Consider the following 15,348-nt stretch of genomic DNA (forward strand, 5'->3'; position numbering starts at 1 on the left):
TTCTTTTCCATTATTTTGATTTTCTTCTGTGGAGATTCCAGTTACAGGTGTAGAGATCTCCTTAACTTTGTCTCTGTTTCTAATGCTTCTTAAATTTAAAATAGTTTTTCTTCTCTCTTCGGCTGCTTTTCTTGTGGCTGTCATTTGTTTACCTTAACTCTGATTTCAAGTGATTCCGATACAGCAATTAAATCTCTTGACCTCTGCCAGCTGATGTTTCATCTCTTGCTGTCTTATTGTTTCTTCCATATTGCTTTTCATTTTCTGGGTAAACATACATGATTTCGCTTCATTAATTCTTTTTTATTCTTGGTTTAATGTCTGGTCTTACATCTAGTCTTAGCAGAACTTTTCTTCCAAGTAGTCCTCCCACCATTTGTTTCTCCTGTACCTTTACTCCTTTCTCGCCATTGTTAGTATGTTTGTATGGATTCAGTGATGGTTCCATTTTATTATTCATCTTCAAGGGGTGGGGAAGGTTCTTGGAATGTATTTATGAGAGTTTCACGAGCAAGAGAGTCAAGGTACAAGTACTAAATTAAGAAGCCTTTTCATTTTTGTGTTTGAATTTGGTTTTTCAGTCTCTCTTTCTTCTGTGTTAATGGAAATGGGAAATTGTGAAGTTTTCTTAATATAATGACTTCCTACTGCTACAGGGGTATGATGTCCCTGCAAAGATGGATTTCTGACTTCCTTGGGTTTTTATTATTTTTTTCTCTGCCTTTTTATTTTATTTTATTTTTTAAATATTTTATTTATGTGAGAGAGAGTGAGAGAGAGCACGAGAGGGGGAAGGGTCTGAGGGAGAAGCAGACTCCCTGATGTGGGGCTCCATCCCAGGACCCTGTGATCTTGACCTGAGCTGAAGACAGACGCTTAACTGATGAGCCACCCAGGTGCCCCTTCTCTGCCTTTTTAAAAAAAATCTTTATTTATTTGTTTTTTAAGTGATTTCTATGCCCAACGTGGGGCTCAAACTCATGACCCCAAGATCAAGAGTTGCACACTCTACTGACTGAGCCTGCCAAGTGCCCCTGGTTTTTATTATTTTTTTGAGGATTTTTGTGCTTACGTTCTTGGAGGATATTAATGAGAAATAGGATTATATTTTGATACCAGTCTGGTTCTGAAGTTTTAGGAATTTTATCTTTTCTCTTTGAAGTTGTCCCATTTGCCACTATTTATTTGTCTAGCATGATTCCTTTTTCATTCAAATTACTTAGCCATCTGTGGGCCTTTTTAGTCTATGGTTTATAACTTTCATTAGCTCATGGGTCTTCTCTTCTGCCTTTTCTTTCTTATTTCTTTTACTTTATTTTTTCACTCTTTCCGTGACTCATATTTTATGTGTTGATCTTTCTGGATTGTTCCTCCATGTTTTTTTTTTTCTTCCTTTTTTTTTTTCATTTCTTTGACCTTTACATTATGGGAGACTTTCTTTCATTTTTATCTTCCATACCACTTATTAGCTTTTAGTTTTATTATAATAATATATTATTATATTTCCATACATTTATAATATCCAAGAATGGTTTGTGGTTCTTTGATTGCTCCTGTTACACGGCGTGCTATTTTAGCAGTGCTGTAGCACCTTGAATCTTCACCTGATCCGAGGGGTCCAATTAGACATTTTTTTTTTTAAATATTTTATTTATTTGACAGAGAGAGACACAGCGAGAGAGGGAACACAAGCGGGGGGAGAGGCAGAGGGAGAAGCAGGCTCCCCATGGAGCAGGGAGCTGGATGCGGGGCTCGATCCCAGGACTCTGGGATCATGACCCGAGTCGAAGGCAGACGCTTAACGACTGAGCCACCCAGGCACCCGCAATTAGACATTTTAATACTCTAATTTTCTTCTGAATTATCTCCGATATTTTGGGAGGGGGCTTATTTTTTTTCATATTTATATCCTTTTCCCTGTTGTTTGTTTTCTTCAAATGTTTAATAATCCTTGGCTGTCTATTTATGTGGAAGTAGTTATTTAGATTTGTTTCCCCCGTTTTTGGTCTTTTTGGGGAAATTTTGGGTTGCCTCAGCTTCTGCATTCCTTTACTCTTAAGGAATGGTATTTATAATGAGCTTCTATTTTTTTTAAACATACTCTAAACTTACTTTCTTTTAATCTACTGATACCATCATTCCTCTTATACATAAATTCCTGCTATAATCGCATGTACTCTTATCAGTCTAATCCCAATGACTTTCTAGCTTCTAGAAATTATTTTAGTGCATGGTCAACTGAAGTACCTTTCTTATATCCCAGCACAGTTAAAAAAAGAGAAAGGATTTCTTCTTTCTTACCAAGGAAATTACTTCTTTTTTTCCGGCTCCTCTTTCTCCTTGTTGTTGTCAATTTAAGGTTTTGGGAGCATGAAGAAAGGTGGGTGCTTGTTTTCTGTCTGTTCTGTTGATCTTATCTCCCCAAAATTTCAGAGACTATTTTTCTTAAGAAAACCTTAAAGTATATGAAATATGAAGAGTGTAAGCAAGGTGTTTATCTTTTTATAGCCTATACTTATATAACTTATGTTGTAAGCTCATATATAGGAAACAATGACTTTTGTATGTATTTGGCCACTTGATCCTGCTGTTTCTGTCTCCTGGTTATCTTTGAAATCTTGACTTCTTTCTAATCTGGTAATTTCCATTTCTCTCTTGGACTCATTTAGGTCTTTCTGTTTTCCTTTCTTCTAGTTACCACTCTCAGAAACAACACACTTCATCTTCCACACTGAGATAAAATTCACATCTTATCAAATATTGCTCCTTTCAAGGATGAGAGTCAAACTGCTCAGTGTGACAGAATGACCATTCTTGCCTAACTCTTCCCTCCATGTTTTCCCAGATTCATCTTTGTATATGTTTTCTTTACCTGGAAATGCCTTCATTCTTTTTTTTTTTTTTTAAGATTCATTTATTTATTTTAGAGAGAGCAAGAGAGAGCGAGAGCATGTGCACAGCAGGGGAGGCAGGGGCAGGGGGAGAGAATCTCAAGCAGGCTCCCTGCTGAGTGCTGAGCCCGATGTGGGGCTCGATCTCATGACCCTCTAAGCTGAAATCAAGAGTCGGACACATAACCAACTGAGCCACGCCGGGCGCCTGGAATTATCTTCATTCTTGAATCATTTTTTCACTTAGGGAACTTGTATGCTCTCTCATGGTGAAGTTAGCTCTTTTACTTTTATCCTTCCAGCACTTTATTTATGCTGATTTACAGAACTTAACACTTTGTCATAATTAGTTTTAAGGGTCCATGTGCCCTCCTGTAGATAGTAGTTCCTTGGTAGGCAGGCATAATGTGCCTCGAAAACTATGTCAGGTGTAGAATACATAAACACTTTCAAATACTTGAATGAACTGTGGATTGGTAATATTTATCATCAGTAGGGCTTATAAGTCATTCAGTAATTTCTTTGAAAGAAGAAATTTTCTATTAGACTTTGAATCGCTATAAAAAAAAACAACAATATAGCCATTCCTGACAGAAGGAAATAGCTGTCAGAGTGGAGGGGGGAAATAGAATAGAGGTAGATCAGTTCAGGCTCATCAAGTGAGACGCCTGATGCCATGTCACATACATAGGGAAGCAAAGCACCTTAGTGTGAGCTGGTAGAACTAGATGTACTGAGTTTATGTCTAAAGATCTAGACATTTAATTGCTATAATAAAATATTTTAAGATTTTTCTGAAATCAGTGTTCTTAGGACAACAATTAAATTTGTGTTTACATTACTGACCACTAGTAGAACTATGCCAGATGGCAAAAGAATATCCAAATGCTCTTGTGAAGAAGACTTGTGCTTTTGTACAGGATAAATCATAAGGCAAGCAATTGTTAAGATGAGAAAGGAGGCTTGTCCGCTATGTAACCGGAGCGACTCGTCTTTCCACAATGACTGTGAGTGAACATAATGCCTACTGTGTACAGAAAGCACTCTGCTAGGTATTCTGGGAGCACGAGAGGAAATAAGAGACCTGGTCCCACCCTTAAGGACTGTATTTTCATTAGGCAGAAAACTAGGGCCTATGGAAGGATTTATTAGTTATCAAAACAATGTATTAATATGTATAGAGCAAGACATGAGCAAGGGAAAAATTTAAATTTGAAAAATGTGCAAAATAAAGAATGGTATAATCTAGATGGAGGAATGACTTCCTTCTCCACCTGTCAATTCGAAGGTAGACTTGTGCCCACCCCCCACCCCCCCACCAAAAAAGAGAGATGTTTGAAGGAAGCATGATCAATGACACTTTCAGAAGAGGTGTGCCTTGTTTTGAGCCTTGAAAGATTGGTGGGGTTTAGTGAGTGAACATTAGAAACAAAGAGGTGGACATATGGAATGTGCCTTTGAGAACTATGAGAAGCTTTTGTTGATGTTGAGTGGGGGAAGAGGTTTGAAAGGCAGGCTTGGAACCCAGAGGCTGGTGGGTGCCTATGTAACATTGTCTTCTGCTTGGATCCTACCTTGTACACTACTTTGACTAATTGTTTACATGTCTTCATGGGTCAGCTCCTTTGGCAAATAGGAATCAGGAGCTATCAACTTTGAATTCCTTTCAGCAAATAGCATAGGACTTTATACATAGTAGGGCCCTCAGTACGTATTTATTAAATTAGGAGAACTAACAAATGCTTAGTTACATCAGAAACAGCACTGTATGATGACATTTTATGCTAATATTATATCAAATTATATAGTACAATGTGGGAGACAATATTGTAGAGTAGAATAGTGGGGTGTTGTGGAGGGGGCCGAATCTGGTTTTCACCATGGCTCATTGACTTATGTACTTTGTGAACCCGGGCAGGTTCTTTTGCAATATGTACTTATATCTGAGACCATTTCTCAGCTGCCTGTTCTTCTGGCCTTTGTTCCCTCATCTACTGAAGAGCTAGTGCCTCCCTCATAGTGTTATAAGGATTCAATGAAAACTAGCTCAGTGCCTGGCTCATAGTGGGTGCTCATATAACTATTATTAATAATCATAGTAATGGTTTATTTTTTGTTATTCTTAATTCACATTGAAACCTTGATATGCGTGTTTTGAGTGGCAAATGCACCCTTTAGATCAAAGTATTGAGCAAGAACCAAAATATCGTACAATGCTATCCTACATATTTCATTGTTGAACCTGCTGAATTAAGCTCAAAGCCTTGTTTTATCAAATTTCAGTTTTGGAAATAACGACCTGTGACACCGTCTAAGGAGAACGCATCGTAGGCCCCATCCTTTGCAGCAGCAGGGTTTTTCAGCCCCTGCTTTGGTCCCTTCCAGGCCCTATAAAACTTGATTTCCTTGACCCTCATAGCAGTTCAAAAATTGTTGGCTGTGGCTCTTTATCCTCATTTTGCAGAAGCTGAAGAGATTAAGGATCAGGTGACAAGGTTAGTGAGTGTGAAAGTCATTTATAATAATGGTAAAAAAAAAGCATAGGCTAAAGTTAAATTTTGAATCAGTGTCTACAATAAGTGGGAGGTAAGATAAAGCAGTCAATATGAACACTTGGAAAGATCACTGAAAAATGAGACTCTGCCTGTCATAAGCGTGAATGTCATCTCATTAGTCTTTCAGCCTATTGACTAGGAAAAGTGTATGCAAGTCTCATTTTTCAAAGACGATGACCTTTTTGGCAACATAGAGTCACAAAATGCCACATTTTGCTCTTCATGGTTTTCACTGAAAATTTATAAACTTCAATTTTCAAGTGTTCCAAAGAGATGACCTATCACACTAGTTGTCTGTCAAGTGTTTTTTAAAGCCCTTATGGGGTAGGTATATTGCACTGTAATAAATATAGACCCTGGACATCATTTTGACTTGAAGGATTCATTTTAGTGTGTAAAAAACTCTATAGTGTGAAGTAAAACAGAGTCTTTGACTTCCCACTTGCCTAGACCTCCAAATGTGGAATCAGCTTTGGGAACCTCACTTATCTCCCCATCAGGCATCAAGTTTGCATAGTCTTTTCTCCTAATCACTTGTCAAAGAAAATCTCATTTCCTCCTTGAAGTGGTGATCTCACCTATGATGTGTAATTTCTTCTACTTTTGTGCATCCCTGGTACTTGAAGTTTAATCACTATTAGACTCACCTAGCCCACTGTTGAGTGTGATTTTTTAAAATTAAAAATGAATTCTCTCTATTCCACTTTGAGACAGTGACCATATCTTATTCAACAGTATGTTCCTACCACCGAACACACCGCCTCACACATAGTGGGGACTTTGCCTCATTATTTAGTGAAATAAATTGCTTTGATTATGGTGGAACCCCTTTCTTGAGACCAGAGATAACACTTATTTGTAATGTCCAAGACTAAATTGAGAAAAGAACGAAGAAAAAGCCAAATATTGCAGGTAATAATCTCGAAATGATGTAGTTACTGTGGGCTTTGTTATTGTTGGTCTGCCAAAAGAGTGACTTAAGGTTAACCAGAATCTTCCACTTTACAAATGGTAACTCCCTTCCCAGTACTAGTAGGTTTTTACTGATAATTTTATTTTAGAAGGCCACGATAAACCTAATTGGATAAGGATCAAATGAATACCCCCAAACCAGATCCATCTGTGACTTTTTATATTAAGTGAATTTCCCCCCCTAGGTACCACTGTGAGGGATCTATGCAGGTTTTGAAATTCGAAGTAGGGAACTCTATAGAGTTTGTAGTGTCTCTTTTCCTTTTGAAGAATATGAGATCATCATGCATAGAAAACACTCCCAAAAGCATCAAGTGTACAGCAGTTAAGCAAACCCTGCTTAGTAGCAGTCTAGATAATGAAATGGAAAGTTTGTGTCTGAGTTGCCTAGAATCTTCCATTTTGCCCTGTTACTACAACTACCTTGTAAACTAGAAATTACAAGGAGTTTCCCTCGTACTGATTGCAGTGGGTCATTCCATGTGCCGCCGTTGAAGAGCACAGAGTAGATTCTTGTGATGTCATCAGTTTAGCAGGGATCTTACCATCATAATAACTCAGATTAGTTTTAATACTACAATACATTTTTGTCATGTTGAGTGTTTCTTTTGCTCTTTATTTAGACACATTGAAATTTTGAAAACTTTCTTGTTAGCCACCAATGGTTTTAGTTGTGACCCTCCTCCAATCCCCCCAAAATATTAGAATACAGTTTTCAGTTATTAGAAGAATAAAGACAAAATGGTTGTTAAAATTTTGTGTTTGCATTGAGCAATGATTATTGTCTAAATGCTTTTAATTGAGTGAAAGATGCTGAGTTACAGAGATCTGTACTTTTTAAAAACTGATAAGCATTTGAAATTCATATATTGTGGTTTAATGCCCCCTTTATATTTAACATTATTATTTTGAGGTTGATTGTTAAGGTAATATTTAACAGAAATACTTACGTGTGTAACCTTAAGGATAGCTAAAAGGTCCATAATACAAAAATTTTAGCTGTTTAAGAAATGAAATGTATCAATGAATATTAAAAATTTTTTATTATAATGCATAAATTAATACTTTGAGACCAGTTCTAACCTCAGGATTATTTTTTGCACCTTATATAATATGTTCTAATCAACCCATTTATCAAATTTATGAGTTGCATAAGTAAATTTAGCTCATCTGCATATTTATGTACTTTAAATAGATCCATGTAAACAGTTTCTTATCTGCCATATGTTGAAATGTTTTAGTAAACTGAAGACATAGCTGCTTAGTCAACAAAGATGGCATTAAATTGCACTGTTTTGGAAAAAAAAGTTAAGTGAACTAGATGCCTGTTAATCTGGTTCTTTAAATATCATAAACAAAAGTATCAGAATGTGTTTCCAAGGACAAAGGCAGAGTTTTCCCGGCTTTGATTGGTCGCTGCCTTGTCCTGTCCCACAGCCATCCTTAATTGGCTTTGGGTAGATTGGAATCACATAAGCAGAGTGACATTTATTACTTTCCTAGTTTCTTTGCACTGAGCCCTGAGATTCCCAAGGAGTAACTGTAAAAGATTTCTTTCATTTCGTCCATGATCTATGAGAGGGGATCCTTCTACGAAGAGCAGGCATGAGTCTGAGTGCGAGAAGAGTCACTCTGCCGACAATAACGCCAATAGTCCTACAGAAAAGGGTATGTGACTTCTTTTGCCTTTTTCTTTCCTTTTTCTTGCTGTTTTTCTTTCTTCCTGTTACTGTGTGTTTATTAATATGTTGGAAACTTTAGTTACATATCCTGAGAGAGACTGTCATTCATTGAGGCTAGAGGTAATTAAAGGGCATATTAGTGAAATTAGACAAAGGGGGAAAATGCCGTGCTAGAATAACTCTGTCGTAAAAAAGCTCCACGTAAAAGCAGTTTGGTCTCGATTTCAGGGCATTGTGATTTAGAGAGTATATTGAAGCTTTTGCTTTTTTTTTTTTTCCTTCTGTAACTTCAGGCCTCTTTGCCTTTAGTTCAATACGAAATCTGCTAGCTATTATGTTTTATATTTGTTTACTGAGAAGAAGTTTCTTTGTTTCACTATAATTCATAATACATCCATCTTCATTGTTGAATGGACTATATAATTGTTTTTCTGTTTAAACATATGGCACCAGTTTATTATTCTCTGGTTTCTACCAATTTCTATTGAATTGCTGCCTATTTGCTTAAGAAAAACTTTCCATTATATTCCCTTGTGAAAGAGCTTTCTGTTAATTATTAATGCAATCAATCCTGTATATGAAAATATTGTATCTATTAGTTTTTTTGTAAAGCTTATTTCCATGTCTTACTTGCAGCATCATATTTTTTATAAGGTAATAATAAATACACCATGCAGTGTAGCATTTAAGTAAAACTGAATAAACTAAACTTTTCTTGTAAATACACCAAATAAGAACAATGTCTTGAAATCCTTATAGAATCAAATCTCTAATATAGAAAAAGAACGCACCAAAACACATCTTTGGCAATATGCTTTCTGAATGGTTTTGGTGACACTAGAAATTGGAGTGTTTATTCCGTACCTGACTTTTAATAGTTAACTGTTAGTTAACTATTAGTGTATTCCCTAAGTCAAAGGTCATGGTTTAATTTGTTTGAAAATGACAAATGTAACAATTAGGGTGTTTTTTAAAAAAAGAAGTATCTCTTTTTTATTGTCTTTAATTTTTAGGTTTACAGTTTATTTTCTTATCCAGTCGACCATTTATTCACTAGGGACATTTTTACTTGGCATTGGAATTGTATATGGTAATTTTGCCAACATTTGTTTTTTATCTTTCTTGATGCCTTTCTCTCATCTTAAGCAAATTTAATTAAAAATATTTTGCTTTGAACTTGAATCTTTATTTTGATTTAGACTAAGCATTAATAATGACCGTAGAGATTCCCTGACTCACTGGAATGTGAAAAGGTATACTAATATATATCAAATGTGTGTTCTTAGGTCTGAGTTCTTCTTTATGCAATTAATATTGCACTTTAGAATAACCAAGAAGCTTTCATCATGTCCTTTCAGATGACATGTCGGTGTGGTAGGAAGCATAGCATCTGGACTCTCTGTTTACTAGCTGTATGACCTTGGACAAGTCACTTAAACTTGCAGTCATTACTTCCTCACCTGTAACATGAGAGCTGAGAGATTTTCATTAAATGCTTTCTGCAGTCTTATTGGTGTCTATAATTCTGTGACTCAAATAATATATTTTGTATTTTCATAGTTAAAATATTTAGACCACTTTTTATTAGAGTGTAAAACATTAGGAAGAGATGCTGTCGTTTTCAAGGACTTTGAGCACTTAGTCCAGGGGCAGTTGGTGTGAGTGAAACTCAGCTAGAAAATCCAGCACTGACTGGTAAGTAGCAGAATAAGAATACTCTGGAAAGCTGTGATTATAATTGATGTTAAATCTGAGCTGCTGATGGTCACGTCATTGTGATTTCTCTTGGTCTTTTATAATAAGCTGCTTGTCAGGTTTTTACTGTAATAATTACGTAAGTCAAAATTCCCTGTGCCCGGGTCCATGCTATTGCTTTCCAGTGAGTACACATATTAAATTTCCATATAATTTAGGACATCACCATTTAGTGAAAGTACTTACACTGTTTCTTTCTCCTGGCATTTTAACCCCCAAAGGACCCCTTATCTAGAAGACTATTCTGAAAATCTTAATATCTCTTATTTTAGGAATTGGGCATGTTTCTGACTAAAAAACATCCATCTGCTCTGGTCACACCATGACTTTTTTTTTTTCTAAGATAGAAAATTATTCCATACTTGTAATTATCTTGTCATTTTCTATATGCGCCGTAATTTAAGATGATCTGACAAATTAGTACAAGCATCTCTTGGAGTATTTCGGGGGCAGCTTCTCATTTTCCCAAGAAGGCAGCAGGTGCTTTTTCTGTAAGTTTGGCATAAACTTTGCTCATCCTGAATGAGTGGCTCTTGAAAAATAATTTGCCAGCTGGAATCCTAATCATTTGAAAGGCTGAGGGCATTTCTGAAAATGCTTAATAGCACTAGGGAGTAATTTTCTTATCACCCTATGTATCTGATCTGAATGGCCATGAGATTCTCCTGAGAATGGCTAGGAACTTGAACTTTAAACATGGCTCCTTAACACAGTATGGGTCTTTTTTGTAGAAGATCAAATACACTTTGATCTTTGAGGAACAGAGACTTTTGGTAGATTCTCTATCAAAGTTTTAGAAAAAAATTTTTGGTCTCCTCCAATTCTGTTAGAGTTTGATTTCCTTGATTCTGGTTAATCATGGTTCTAGCAAAGATTTCATCATATCAGACATGGTTACATCCTCACCAAATGCCCTGAATGAATCTTTTACCTCATAGCATTTTTCTCAGATAACTACTCGCTTATATCTTTTTTTTTTTTTTTTTAATGAGAGAAGTCTGAGTCTCTTGGGTGTTGAGTGACTTATGCAAGGTCACCCAGAAGGTCACTGGAAAGCTAGAAATAGAATCTAGGTCTTGTGACTTCAAGTGTGTTTCTCCTAGATATGTGTTACCTCCTGAAATTAATATGTTAATGACATTGCCTTATGGGATGTTTAATTGCCATTCAACTTCTAGTCTGGAATTAGCTTAGGCAAATCCTTTCATCTCCCTCTGCACCTCCACCAACTCCCATATGTTCTAGTGTAGAAAACATTTTATTCAGAAAGCAATTGTAAGCGGCAAAGTGTGTGTGTGTATGTGTGTGTGTGGAGAGAGAGAGAGAAAGAGAGAGAGAAAGAGAATTTATACCCAGCAGTCTAGATTGGTACATTATATCAAGAAACTATTTTAAGGTCCCAGAGAATTAACAAAAGATTCAAGGATTGTAAAGTATACATTAAGTGTAATATAAAATTCATATTCTTTGTATAGAAAGCCTTCAAGATCAGAAGGCCAGATGTCCATATTCTGATTCTGTGAGTAGGCATGTTTCATGCCTCTATCAGATTTACATTGTTTTGCAAATTATGTTTACAAGCATTTCTGCATTTTTTATCCATACTACAATTAAGAGAGATATTCATAAGCACACATGATCCTGAAGCATCTTCTGAAATCTCAGGGAGAAAAAGGGATAACTTCTTGAATACATTTTCCTTAAGATTCGAATCCTTTTGAAAATCTGAAATTCATGAGTTGTATATGGAGCAATGCCATTTATCAGAAGATTCAATTCTCTGTCTATATGAGAGAATAGTTTATGTTATATTCATTTCCTTCCTCATACAGTTAGAATCATTGCTATGACTTTCTAAAAATAATTTTGTAAAGAATGAAAGAATACAGATTATCATATCACTATTTTGCCCAGAAACTTTTAAATTTATATAAAATCAGTCCAAATGGTTGTATTGCCTGTGCTTTAGGGCCTGTGTGCCCAGTGGCTTCCCCAGCCTCGTGTGAAGCCTCCGCTGAGTACGTGGCTTTCTTCCTTGTGCTCGAAACACTGTTTGATATTTGTCCCTCTGTACTTCTGCCCCCAGTTTTATGCTCCATGGCCTGTAGACAACTCCAGGATTCAGTCTGCTTTTCAAGACTTTCTCAGCACGTCTTTCTTAGTGGTGTCTTGATTCAGTACCCGTGGACATGCCTTAATTCCCAATTTCCTAATTCAGTAGGTACTGCCATGTGACAGCAGTTTTATTATTTATTTATTTGACAGAGAGAGAGACAGCGAGAGAGGGAACATAAAGCAGGGGGAGTGGGAGAGGGAGAAGCAGGCCTCCGGCCGAGCAGTGAGCCTGATGCGGGGGCTCGATCCCAGGACCCTGGGATCCTGATCAGAGCCCAAGGCAGACGCTTAATGACAGAGCCACCCAGGCACCCCTCACAGCAGTTTTATGATTACCTTTTCTGATAACTGAAGTCTTACTAGCCTTCATAGTTGTGGATAATAAATATGCTTTCTGGTGACTCAGATTTGACTTCTGGCTTTTCTGTGTGTCTGGTTTTGTTTTGTTTTTGTTTTTGTTTTTTATAAATCCTGTACTATTTGGTTTTCAAAATGTGTCTTTTTTTGTCTTACATCCAGATTTTAAAAATTTAAGATATTGTTTAAATAAAGTGCTTTGTCAGTTACGAGCTGAATTTTTATTTCATGTACCCAGAAAACTGAAATGACAGCACATTAAACAGGGAGATTTATTTTTCTTTCACTTTACAAGAAGACTCCGTCCAAAGCTAATGTAGCAGCCCGACAATGTCCTGAGGCAACCAAGCTCCTTCTTGCTTTCTGTTGTATCTTCCTTAGTGTGAGTCTCTTTTCCTTTTATGGAAAGATAAATGCAAATCTCCAGTCATCCTGTTCACATTCCTGGCATACAAAATGGGAAGCACCAAGGGCATGCCGGCTCGCTCTATCAGATGTTAACATGGCACCCTGAGGTAACTAGGAGCTTTTGCTTACATTTTACTGGCTGGGATTCTGTCACGTGGCCAAACCTGGTGACAGGGGAAGCCAGGAAATGTAGGCCTTGAGCTCCACATTCTGCCCTTCTCATCAGAGTCAGGACTCATCAGGAAGGGAGAGGGGAACAAGGGTTCCTGTTGGGCAGCTCACTATCCCCCAAGTGCCTCCAACATATTAGGCGTTCAGTAAATATTTGTCCCTTGGATTTTTATTATTGTGTTTCCAGATATACAATATGTTTGTGCTTTTTGGACAAATGTATTCTGATACTTGTATGGGGATAGTAGAAGGTATAGCAAGTGGGGAGAGAGTAGATTTCCTGAGGAGGGGAGGGTAATGGAGACCCACAGATGGCTGGCTGGCTTGGGAGGGGGTTGTGATGTGGTAATGAGTATGATTATTGCTGTTTACCTGGAGTTCTCATTCTTGCTAAACCTTGATCTTTCTTCTGTCCTTTTAATTGTTTACAGGGTAACTTTGCTGCATATCCATCTAGGAAGGGTACCACACGGACAAATGGATTTTGTGTTTTCACAAAAAGTTTCTTTTCCTGAGAAGTGAGTTTTTAGGAAGTGTGATACGGTAAAGATTGTGTGTTTTAGAGCCAGAAAGCTCTGAGTTTGAGCTCAGCTCTGTCACTGACCAGGGGTGTGACTTTGGGTGCCTTCTTTTAAACATTTCTGAAAATCAGTTTCTCTGTTCTGGGGATAATGATGCTTCCTCACAGAACAGTTGTGAGGATTAAATAGGATGAGTATTTAGAAGTACTTGACACATAGTAGAAGATCAATAAATGTGAGTTCCTTCTCTCCCCCATCTATGAAATGGCATGTTTTACTGGTTTCATAAACAGTTTAAAATCTCCCTATTACTATGAATTTAAATTTTTTTGTGTGCCCTGTCCTATTGAGGTAGTTACCTAAAAATTCCCTTGTAACAAATAAATCAAACAAAAAGTAGTTGTCCTTGATATAATGCAGCCAGGGAGAGAAAGACCGTGTACCTTTCACGTGCTGGTTCCCTCAACTCCTTTTCTGTAACTTTAGGGGGGCTCTAATTGAATTTAAAAAAATTAATTTGACTATTAAATGCTGGTGAATTTTTAAAAAAAATCTGGGAACAGATTTAATTATAGTAAGATAGTTTAGCTTATTTGTCTTTTCATTGTCCTGGGAAGAATCAGGCAGGGTTCTGTATTTGAAAGAGGTAAAGTTGTGCCTAATATGAAGACATTGTTTCGGTAGACAAAGGTGACATTACTGGAATGTTAACTGTATGATGGCAGGGACTGTGTCACTTGATCGTCTCTGGACTCAAGTGCCCAACATAGGGAAGGTACAAAGTTGGTATGTAATTACTATTAGTTGATACATTTGTCTTCCTGTTGCATTCACTTCATTCTCCCTTCATTTCACAGCTGTGGTGAAAAGGCATACACTCAGGGTCCACCTCAGCTGGTCCACCCTGCCTCTTCATGACCTTTATCCAGCTCCAGCTTGCTGCTGTGGACAACTTGGTATACTCACTGCCCGTGACACACACCTATAAAATAAAAACAGCTCTAATGTGTTCAGCACTGATGACACATTCTCTTTAGTCCTCATAAGAACCCAAACCCAGTTTGGGATGAGGAATGTGAAGCTTGGGGTGGTGGTGGCGGGGGAGAGGTTAGGTGTCCTGCCCAAAGCACATGTCTGGTCAGTGTCCAGGCAGGACTGAGCACCGGGTCAGCACCGTGCCTGCCAGAGGCTGCCTCTCCCAGCCTCATGGGCGTGCCTGCTGCAGGGCCGTCTGCATTCACCACTCGGTGCACTCTGCCCTCTCCTCAGTCCTCTCGTTGGACCAGTCCCACCTCCCTGCATCTCTCTTTCCCTCTTGTCATTTTTCCTTGTTGTGCACTCAATCTTGCCTCAGAGATGTAGTGACTAAACCATATGTCGGAGTTCCTTAGAGCTCAGCGGGACTGTAGGAGTCTCTTGAGACTGACTAAATGCCTTATTTGCTTTCAAAAATTTATAGTAAAAATCACATATATTAATTGAGTCCTATGAGTTTGCCAGCTATTTGCCCGTTCTATAGAATGAGGAATCTAGGACTCATCACTGGTGATCTGGTGGCTTAGGATCTGATCACAGAGCGGACTCCAAAGTCCACCACCACCATGAGCACCTGGGCTGAAACTCTATGTGAATGGGGGCCATAACTTGTTTTTTTGTTGTTGTTGTGTTGTTTTCTTTAAAGACTTTATTTATTTATTTATTTATTTATCAGAGAGAGGCAGGCAGAGGGAGAAGCAGGCTCCCCACTGAGCAGGGAACCCGATGTGGGACTCGATCCCAGGACCCTGGGATCATGACCTGAGCCAAAGGCAGATGCTTAACCGACTGAGCCACCCAGGGGTCCCAACTCATGTTGTTTTGTAAACCACGATGCCTGGTCCGCATTTGGCAATGAAAGCAGATTAAAAATCGTCGGGCTGAT

The 15,348-nt window shown here is 37.7% G+C and overlaps 1 protein-coding gene across 3 annotated transcripts in view; it reads left to right on the plus strand.

The window, feature by feature from the left end:
* Positions 1–15,348, plus strand: part of GRB14 (growth factor receptor bound protein 14) — a 112,099-nt gene that overhangs the window by 43,083 nt on the left and 53,668 nt on the right. Inside the window, exon 1 of one of the 3 annotated variants that reach the window (XM_032409249.1) lies at positions 7,564–8,086. The exons of the other annotated variants lie outside the window; for them this stretch is intronic. Within the exon in view, the coding sequence (XP_032265140.1) occupies positions 8,024–8,086 (63 nt within the window). The 5' untranslated portion in view covers positions 7,564–8,023. Of the gene's footprint in view, positions 1–7,563; positions 8,087–15,348 lie in introns of those variants that run through there. 3 annotated transcript variants of the gene reach the window in all.

Source organism: Phoca vitulina, unplaced genomic scaffold (assembly GCF_004348235.1).
Source record: "Phoca vitulina isolate PV1807 unplaced genomic scaffold, GSC_HSeal_1.0 scaffold1, whole genome shotgun sequence".
NCBI classification, from domain to species: Eukaryota; Metazoa; Chordata; class Mammalia; order Carnivora; family Phocidae; genus Phoca; species Phoca vitulina.